Source organism: Lissotriton vulgaris, chromosome 6, assembly GCF_964263255.1.
Source record: "Lissotriton vulgaris chromosome 6, aLisVul1.2, whole genome shotgun sequence".
NCBI lineage: Eukaryota > Metazoa > Chordata > Amphibia > Caudata > Salamandridae > Lissotriton > Lissotriton vulgaris.
The window spans coordinates 1827032469-1827043265 of record NC_141694.1 but is presented as its reverse complement, the minus strand read 5'-3'; the positions used below and the strand labels follow the sequence as shown (position 1 = coordinate 1827043265).

The window sequence follows — 10797 nt, the reverse complement described above, 5'->3', positions numbered from 1 at the left end:
GAACCAAGTAGGTCATTGGAATGGAAATAGACCTAGATCGAGAGACTGGGAACCTAGGCCCTGGCTGCAAAGGAGAAACCAGTACAACCTGGATGGATGGAGGGGCATCCCCTTGAGAAATAGGTATGATTACCTGGACATGGTTGACTGACCATCACGGCACTCATCAAGGGTGAATAAGGACTGTAGTACTCTGTCCACTACCTCAACCCTAGGCAATAAACCTGAGCTGTGTCAATCAAATCAGCCCCTTAATAGTTCAATCGAGACTACTTTGAACTTTGACCCTCCCCGCATACCACATACGGAACTCTCCGTTATTTCAACACAAGAAAATATAAATAAAGGTCCGCTAGACCCAACAGGATATAACGAAGTTAATAATTTGAGCCCACAACACTCTGAAAAAGTTCTGTCACCACCATTGAGGAAATCTAACCTGTTCCTGACCTCATGGAATGTCGGGGGCCTTCATAAGAAAGTGAATGATCAGCTATTTCTGTCATTTGTAAGGAAATACAACATCATCCGCCTTCAAGAGTGTTGGGATCAGGAAGAGCCGCATTTAGCGGGCTATTCCACCATATTTACGCCGTCTACGCAGGGTAACCGAGGCAGGGGATCTGGTGGGCTTTGTACATACGTCTCGAATCTGGCGAAAGTTAAAGTGAAGAAATTAGCAGGGGAAGGGGCAAATGACAGAGTGTGCAGATCCCTGCAAGGTCTTTATGTTGTTGGCGAGGGGATGAATTTCTTTCTGATTAACTTTTATATTAATATCGGGAAAGAAGAACCGAAAGATACAATAGAGGACCTTACCAACATCCTAAATCTGGGCGCAGGAAAAGCGGACTGCATCCTTATCATGGGTGATTTCAATTGCCATTTATGTCCCCTTAGTGGTGCGGACATTTGTGGCATAACCGATCTTAAAGGCGAACCGACTACACACTTTGTTCACTCCACGTTTGGTACCATGTTAAATCATCTCATGCATGAATGGGACCTAGGATTTGCAAATGAACGCTGTGAACCTGTAGTGGACTTTCAAACAACCTTTCATGGGCATGGGTCTGGGACCACTATTGATTTTATGCTGATATCGAACAATAGTCAGGGACATGTTCAGGGCTTTGATACTGAAAATTTAGCTATTAGTGATCATTTCCCAATTAGTATTAGTTTGTATAAAGCCTGGCACGATGGCCACGCAGTAAGCCTTCCCGATAAATTATATGGTCATTCTATCTCACTTTACAAAAGAAATGGATATGCTGTGAAATGGGCGAAAGTTGATCCTAATAACTTTCTAAAAGAAGTAATCACAAAAGATCAGGAGCACTTCATGTCGTGCTTGGAACAAGATCCTTCTCCGGAGAAGGTGAAACTAGCCTATAGTAAGATAGTGGCCACTATAAAGGAAAAACTGACTAGGAAAAGCAAAGAGAGGGAAACGAGCAAATTGAACCGTTGGTTCAACTCGGCTTGTACTAAAGCCCATACTACTTTATTGCAGACCCTAAAGACACTTCCGAGGGATGTTAATGTAGTTTGAGAAGCGAGAACAGTGTATAAACAGGCCCTAACTAATAGGAAAAACGATCTCAAACAGCATGCTTGGGAAGCACTAATTAGAGCTAGCGCCCTTCGTGACAACATTTCCTTCTGGAGAGAAGTTAATGCCCCATTCTTTGTAGAAAGCAGGACTGACTCTCTCGAAATTGTGATATCCGGGGATGACTGGGTCAATTATTTCACGGGCCTATATAAAAAAGAGGATCTGTTGGAGACTAATTACTGTGAAATTCCTGCAAACAATTCTTTTGATCTACACCCAGAGTCAATTTGCCATTTAGACAAGTTTCCTCTGAATATAGCTTTCATGTCAGCAGAAGTCGAGCAGGCCATTTGTGATAGCGCAAATCTAAAAGCCCCAGGCCCAGATGGAATTCCTATTGACATATTTAAAGAAAGTCTGGATCTCTGGGCTCCCCTTCTCACAAATGTCCTGTATGCCTACAGCCAAGTGGGTTTCCCTGTTACGTGGCAAGAAGCCATTATAATACCAATATTTAAAAAAGGTGACAGACAGGATCCTAAATGCTATAGGCCCATCTCCCTGCTCTACTCGCTGATGAAAGTAGCAGGGAGAGTTTTATTGACTAAATTACAAACCTGGGCTAATGAAGAGAAGGTGCTTTCAAAATTTCAGTATGGTTTTAAGAGAGGTTTGGGTACAGTCGAGCAAGGCCTGAATCTGGCACTTATAAACAGTAAATATACGATGGCAAAAAAAGGCAATTTGTTTATGACATTTGTCGATTTAAGCTCGGCTTTTGCTGTGTAGATCACAAACTGTTATGGTCAACAGTGAAGTAGTGTGGCTCACTGGTTAGAGGCGGCAGACCCGGGAGCAGAGAACGGCCCGGGACCAGGGTTCGATTCCCGGCGCGGCAGGTTTCTGGACCAGGGTCAGCGGACTCGATAATTCTCTCGCCTCGGTGCCCACTCTGATCAGTGATCACACTCGGCAACTCTGGGCATTAGCTTGCCTCATCTTCACTAACGGCCCCACCAGACCACCGGGGATGCCTGGCCTCACCTTGGAGATACCCATTAAGGGACCATCTCTCAGGGAAGCCAGGAAGGGTTTCGCAGCGGTCGAAGCGCCTTGGGACCCTACGGGGTAAGTAGTGCGCTATATAAATGCCAATACATTTACATACAACTCTAACGAAGTTAGGTCTAGATCCCCCAATTTTGAGCTTTATCAAGGAACTTTATAGAGGTGCAGGAGCAATGGTCCGCTACGGCAGAAATGGTGAGTGCACCAGGAAATTCCCTATAGAAAAGGGGGTAAGGCAAGGATGTATACTTGCACCCTTTCTTTTTAACCTTTATATTAACGAGGTGGCAGACTTCTTAACCAATTTAGAAGTTGATTACCCCAAAATAAATGGCTCGTCGGTCCCAATACTTCTATATGCCGACGATGCCGCAATTTTATCATGTACCCAGTTGGGCCTTCAAAAAGCACTAACTGGTTTCTCATCTTTTATGGGGTCTAGAGGTCTGAAGATCAACGTAGGTAAAACTTTTACCATGCCTAAGATAGTCTGCAGAACCTTTGTCAATCAGTCTAAGATAAGCTTAACTAAATCTTTCTCATATTTAGGCATCACATTTAATAATAGAGGAACCTGGACAACAGCGATAGCTACACGTAACTTGGCCTTCTTCCGTACTATTGGAGCGGTAACACAATTTGCAAAGCGCCTGGGTGGGAAACCCATTGATACTTTGATTAAAATCTATGCAGCCAAATGTGTATCGACTGCAATCTATGGCGCTGGCTTATGGGGGATGGCCGATTGCTAACAAATCCAAATTACAGAAAATGCCTTTCTCAGATATTTGCTGGCAGTTCCAAGATCTGTTTCCACTACCATCTGTCACAAAGAACTAAACCGTGTGCATATTACAGATCTGATAAAAGTCACACCAGTGATGCTGTGGCATAAGATTTGGACGTCAGATGAGACGGGTTTCACCAGGGACGTCATCTTGGACTGTATGAATCAATCAGCGGCCAAGAAGATCATCTGGCTGCAATATATTAACAACTTTATGAACTCCATTGGGCATCCCGAATTCTTCACAACCCCGAGTACATGTTCTTTAATTTTGAAAAAACTTTTAAAAGATTCTTGTCTTGAACTATTGGAAGATAGAAGGTGGTACCTGGATGGCACCAAGTCAACAATCATTTCCCATCGCCGCATTTTACATGGTCCAGGCCTTCATACGTATTTGGCCCCGGAAATCCCTAGTTACACAAGATCACTTCTAACTAGGATGAGAACAGACTGCTTTTTTAGGATGGTAACATTCCCTACTCCAAATGACTGGTCGGTGTTATTGATAAAATGTCCGTGTGATGACGTTTCGACTCAGTCAAACATCCATAGTATTTTCTTCTGTAAATATTATGAGTGGGGGAGAAAGGTTTCTGCTACCACTATTAAGGCGGTGGGGCTTGCGTCAATGCGACCTGCCCTAATTAGGCTGTATATGCTACCCGATGAACTCACTGTGAATATAGCTGCCACTTATCTGAAATATGTGGTTAGAACCAGAGGCTCCATGACTTAATGTAATTAAATGAGTTCCACAGATTACCTTTTTATAAAGTGTTTATAAATGATTTTTATATATTTTTCTTTCTTCTTTTTCCAATGCTTTCTTTTGCTGTAATATAGATAGACTTAACTGTATCATGGTATGGTTTTTTATTGTGCTTTTATGGTCTTTTTATAATGCCGAATAAAGCTATCTTGACTTGACTTGACTTAATAAAAAAAACTACATACTACATTTTCTTTGTGGGGGGTGACGATCCACAATAAAAATAATATTTATAATGTTGAAGTACTATAGTAAGATGTTCAAGACTAGGATTGACATGTACTGAGTTATATTTTCTCTGGATACACTACAACATGGTAAAGAAATCAAACTAATACGAAACAATGTGTACCACATTTACAAACGTCTTGCGACATTTCCCCATGCAATGCCTACCACCCTACAAAATTAAGTGTGTGGGCCTCAATGACGCCCCTCAAACCACAGGACAAACACCGTGGTGTCTGTGGCAGGAAATCTCATCGATCACAGAGAAAATATGCGGAGGGTAAAATGAAAGTAACAGGTATTGTAAAAATAACGTAGGAAAACTACTAAAATGCTAGTAGGACAGAGTATGTAATCAACGTTTGGCACCTCGACACTAAATTTCAAATAAATATTGATACAGTATGTTTATTAATATATTACAAAAGTATCGCAGTGGATGACAAACACGACCCGGGAAAAAAAAAGCGGCAAATTTAATACCTAAAATGAGGAGAGGTTTGCTTGGCGAACTTTGGGAAAAAGAAAAAAAGAGTGCGATTGCGAACAAGGGTGCACATACGTAGAGAGTACAACTGGTGCAGAAAAAACCCAGAAAGTTTTACATACTATCATAGAAATATAGCTCTAAAAATTGCCCCTGGAATTTCCCCCCCCCCCCGAGACCTAATGGATAAAATGGAATTCAACTTTTTTTTCCCTTTTCCTTTTCCACCGCATACGAGTACCATACGCGTACGACACGATTTTTTATTTTAAAAAAACAAAAATTGACTTTAAAAATCCATGTACAACCCCCTGAGCAAGCCTAGAGGGTCAGGATGTTTCTACCCTGCCCCCTTTCCTTATTTCTCAACTTTGTTTTACTGTTTTCTTGTGACTCGGTTCTACCGACGAACAAGATGGCTGCCAACACTTCCTGGTTTGGAGTGTTGACAGACAGTTGACAGCCAATCAGTATACAGCTCGTGCTCGTAATTGTACGGATTTCCGTACGCTTGCAGAACTCCGTCTCTAGATATCACTATGATTTTACTTGTAATTTTCTCAGAAACTTCTGAATGGATTTACACCATTTAACAAAAAGCACAATCTGCAAACTGAACTCTACCTCTCTGCCAAATTTAGTGTAAATCCGTTCAGCCGTTCGGGCTGTAGCCCTGGCTGAAGGTGCCCCATGGAAAATTGCATGGGGAAAACAAGTTTTGGGACCCACCTTTTTTTCACAACCCCCACCTGACTAATCACCCCCAAACTTTCAGGGAAGGAGCGGAACCGAGCAGGCCATTTTCTTCACAAATTCCCGGAGATTCGTCCACCAGCGCCAAAGTTATTCCAAATAGAATGTTGCGGATTTCCCATGGAAACTAGGTCCTAACTATATTCCTGGGGGACACAGCGCACTTACCAGGGGTGCAGCGTTGTTGGAAGGGACCGTTTCCAGCCAGGAAGGAACCGCGGCGCTCTCAGTCACCGAGCGCCGCCGCAGTGCTGAATCCAGCGGGGGCAGAGACTACAACCCCCAGAGTCCCTAGCGGCCGGAAGCCGCACACCACGTTTTGGCGCCAGGCGGCGCATAAACACCAGGACTTCCCCCGGCAGAGCGGGGGACACAGCGCACTTACCAGGGGGGCAGCGTTGTTGGAAGGGACCATTTCCAGCCAGGAAGGAACCGCGGCGCTCTCAGTCACCGAGCGCCGCCGCAGTGCTGAATCCAGCGGGGGCAGAGACTATAACCCCCAGAGTCCCTAGCGGCCGGAAGCCGCACACCACGTTTTGGCACCAGGCGGCGCAAAAACACCAGGACTTCCCCCCGCGACGCGGGAGCGCGCGGGAGCAGCCCGGGACAAGCCCGGGACAAGGGCGGGACAGTCTATGGCAGTCCACGGCAGAACCCGGCTGGGCTGGGCACCCACTGTACATTTCCAGAAAAAATGGGTAAGCGGAAAAATGGAGCTACTACAGATGATGGTGGGAAGAAGGCAAAAGTGGCAAAACAATCTGATTCTATCATGTCCTACCTTACCTCTGCGGTGGGGGCTCTAACTAAAGAAATTGCCACAGCACAGCAAGAACTGGGCATATTAGCCAAGTCCCCCCCCACAACTGTATTACCCGAAGTGCAAGCTATCCCCTTAGAGCCTGATGTTATCATAATGAAACCCACTACTGCTACTGTCTCCACTTTACCACAAGCTTGTGCATCCCAAACTTTGCTACCTACTGTGACTTCGGACCCACTGGGTAACTCAAAACTGTCCTTGAAAAAGAGAAAGAAAAGGGAGGGACTTCCACAAGCCAGAAATGGGATGGAGGAGTCTTTGAAGGATAATCTTGAGGCTCTTTTCGAGGAACGAATCGAACCCCTTCTAGTGGGAATTGCAAAGGACATAGTTGATACTATGAACACATGCCTCGAAGGTTTGCTAAAAAAATGTGTCCTGATAGACGATTTAGTGAGAAAATTTGATAGTATGTCTAATGGGAATAAAAAGGGCTCAGAATGCCATAGTGAACAGAAGTTACCATCACCACTTTTAGTGGCTACTACTGAGCCCATGGCATCAGATAGCGTAGGGCCACAAGTTCCCCAACCACTCATACTTACCACCCGACAGGAGGTCCCCTCAACATCATGGGAAACTAGCTACTAGCTACTTAGAAAGTAAGATCCATCTAAATTTGCCCCCTGCGGTAGTACCTTTTGTAGCTGTATTCCTAGGGGTGCCCCCGTTAAGGCAAGGCGAGGAGGAGTCCACTCTCACACTTATAGGAAAAGAAAAAAAATGGTGTGATGATATAAGCAGCGGTGAATCAAATACGTCTTCCAGCATTATTGCAGCGAGAAGGGTAGGATGGGTGGGAAAACGGACTAAAAATATGAAAGGTGATTGTGTGGTGATAAATTTTAATAACGCTCATTGCCCGACTAGCCTATTCTGGGATGGATCAGACATACAGGAGAATGACAGTCTTAGGGTGGTTCCATTAGGATTTTTTTATCCCCCACAGACAAAATACATCTACACATTATAACACAGGCCCAACTATGGACCTGATTAACCGCTTCAATCCCCTAACTGACTTGAACACAAATGATTGACTACCAGCACCTATAGTATCACCAATAAAAGCAAACTCTGAGAGGGTGACTTCACCTCCATGTACATTCCTGACTTGGAATGTTGCTGGGATAAGAGCTAAAAAAACAGACCCAACATGGGTAAAATACATCTCTAAACATAAGGTTATAGCTCTTCAAGAAACTTGGGATACTTCACTATCCTTTTTTCTAGACGGTTTCTTAAGCTTCATAATACCAGCAAGTTCTAGTAATGCTGGGAGAGCGAAAGGGGGGCTCATTACATTTTTCTCTCTAGATTTAATAGGGACTTTTAACCAGTTGAATTCAGGTTCTCCATATATCTTAGCAATAGAATGGACAGTCTCACCGGGTTGTATTATACTTGTAATTAATTTCTATAACGCCTGGGGAGGACAAACTGAATCTGAACATTTGGATTGTTTGGAGAATTTTATAAATAAATACAGTCAAAATTCACATACTCCTATCGAAAAAATTTTAATGGGCGATTTTAACAGCCACAAATGTCAATTGCCGTGCCATTCACGTGATGCAGAGCTTCCTATTGGAGCTGGCATCCCTCATTTTGAACACACCAAAATGGGGGAGGCACTTGATTTATTGTTTGCTAATTTTAACATGTATGAACCATATAAATCTGCAATGAATGAGAAGGTTCCCACTTTTAAAGGCCCAATTAATGGGTCGATAATTGACTACATATTCATTTCCTCAGGCATGATTTCTAAGGCGAGAGACTATAAAGTAACTGTCTCACCCCATAGCGATCACAACCCTCTGTCAATTGAGATACACTGGAGTGACTTATGGCGCAAACAGGTGGACCAATCCCGGGTTTGCACCATGGCGGTGCCCAGTGATCAGGGCAGACGGCTCAGATGGGGTATGGCCATGGAGGAAAAGTTTATGGAAATCTTACTTCCTAAAATTGAGGGACCGATAGAAATTTGTTTGGATCATACTGCTTCGAATCATCAAGTTGTCACAGCTTTTAACTTTATCTGTGCACAAACCTCCAGGGATCTTATAAAACCTAAACCACAGTACCCCATAAAGCCTCACAAATGGTTTGACAACAAATGTTCAAGGTCTCATAGAGATCTGAAACTGGCCCTCAAGGCTAAGGATAGAGACAAAGAATTAATTTCACACTTGAGGCGGGCCCATAAAGCTAACGCAAAGGCAAGGAAAAATGAAATTAAAAATAACGCTTGGAATGATCTTCTTAATGTAGATGTCCTGAAAAACAGTAAACAATTCTGGGACATCATTAATCATTCCTTTTTCTCGGGGGAGGACAATTTGATTACAGATTGTGTAATTCCTGACGAGAAATGGGTACAGCATTTTAGCAATATTTATGGAGGCAACCTCTCTGATTCCACAGGTGTTACTGAGGTGGACCATTGCTTAGCCACAGTAGAGTTTACGGAAGAGGAGGTTTTTAAAGCTATTATGGAAACCACAAAAAATAAGGCACCAGGCCCTGATGGAGTGCCGGCTGACTTTTTCAAATATTGCCCAGCACTCTGGAGTAAAGTATTGACCAGAGTGTTCAGAGTAGCAAACGAAGGATCTCTACCCGAAACATGGGCAACATCTATAATCGTACCCATCTTCAAGAAGGGAAACCGGGAGGACCCAGGGTGCTACCGCCCAATCTCCCTTATTGACTCTACTTTTAAAATCCTAGGTAGAGTCTTATTGGTTAAATTAAGGGAAAATTTAGAACATCATGGGGGGCTCTCAAACATTCAATATGGTTTCCGCGAAAATAGAGGGACGCTGGAACAATGTTCCAATCTTCACCTCCTGGTTTCCAGGTACACGGTGGCCGGGGAGGGGTCAGTCTATTTGGCTTTTATGGACCTCTCCTCGGCCTTCGACCTGGTGAACAGGAGTAAGTTATGGACTCTCCTCCTAGAGCTAGGCATAGAAGAATGCCTGGTGGCCTTTATGGCAAGGCTACACCAGGATCTTAATGCCAAAATAAGAGCTACCAGGGACGGAAGGTGCACGGAAAGTTTTAAATCCGAGAAGGGGGTGCGCCAGGGCTGCATCCTGGCCCCCCTTCTCTTTACCATCTATATAAATGGGCTGGGGAAATACCTAGAAACAGGAATGGTTGATGTACCGCGTGTAGGAGGAGTTCAGATACCAGCCCTCCTATACGCGGACGATGCCGTCCTAATTGCACGAACAGGCATCAGCCTACAGACCCTTCTGGACCGCTTTGGCTCCTTTATGGAGAACTTAGATTTGAAAATTAATGTTTCTAAGTCCCATACTATGATCATTGGTCATAAAGTAAACACGTTGCATAAAAAATCATTTATTTGTAAGGGGGAGATTCTCTCTAGGGTACCAGTTTTTCCTTATCTGGGGGTCCTTTTTGACCAAAGAGGGTCCTGGGTCCCCCAGATTAAAGTAAAGAGTCTTAGCTTAGCACGTTCATCATCAGCCCTGTTGGCCTTTACAAAAAGACTAGGAGCTAAACCAATGGAGGCGGTGATTAAAATATATAACAGTAAGTGTGTACACATTGCCATGTACGGGTCCGCAATATGGGGTTATGCAGACATGGTAAAAATACAGAGGGTGGAAAATGGTATTATTAGGAACATTTTATCTGTCCCTAATTCCACACCCACCTTCTCGATCCATGAGGAAATAGGCCTGCCCCACATCACTGATAAATTAAAACTAGCCCCGCTTCTTTTTTGGGCCAAAACATGGTTGAACCCCGAGCTAACGTTAAATCATGCCATTCTTAAAGACGTTATCGCAAGGGACAATGCCATGAGAATTCCCTGGCTGAAATATATCAAATCTACTTTATCTATGCTGGGGAGACCGGAACTCTTTAACGACCCAATTAACATCAGAAGGGTGGATGTCAGATGGATTAAGCAAGCGTTTTTGGAGAGGGCTTGCATGGCAAGAGAGGAGTTGGAATTGAGGAAACCCATGGTAAGGGCACACATAGTTTTAACGACCTCTCCCTCCTTGGAACCATACTTAAAAATAGTGACTAATCCACTCCATAGACTCTTACTTACAAAATTCAGGATGAACTTAATTCATTATTCATTAGGAAATTTCCCTGTGTGGTCAAAACCTGAAGACGGACCACCTTGTGGCTGTGATCAATTCTCAGTACAAGAAACCCTCCATTTTATATTTTTCTGTGGTTTTTATAGTAGAGAGAGGGTAAAATATCTACTTCCTGTCCTGAAGGCGGCTGGTTTTACTCAAATAAGGCCAGCCTTAATTTTCCT

The 10797-nt window shown here is 43.7% G+C and overlaps 1 protein-coding gene across 1 annotated transcript in view; it reads left to right on the top strand.

Moving 5' to 3' along the window:
• Positions 1-8362: 8362 nt before the first annotated feature.
• Positions 8363-10797, top strand: part of LOC147709570 (uncharacterized) — a 38268-nt gene continuing 35833 nt past the window's right edge. Inside the window, 1 exon segment of the mRNA XM_086926048.1 lies at positions 8363-9053. Within this exon segment, the coding sequence (XP_086782174.1) occupies positions 8363-9053 (691 nt within the window).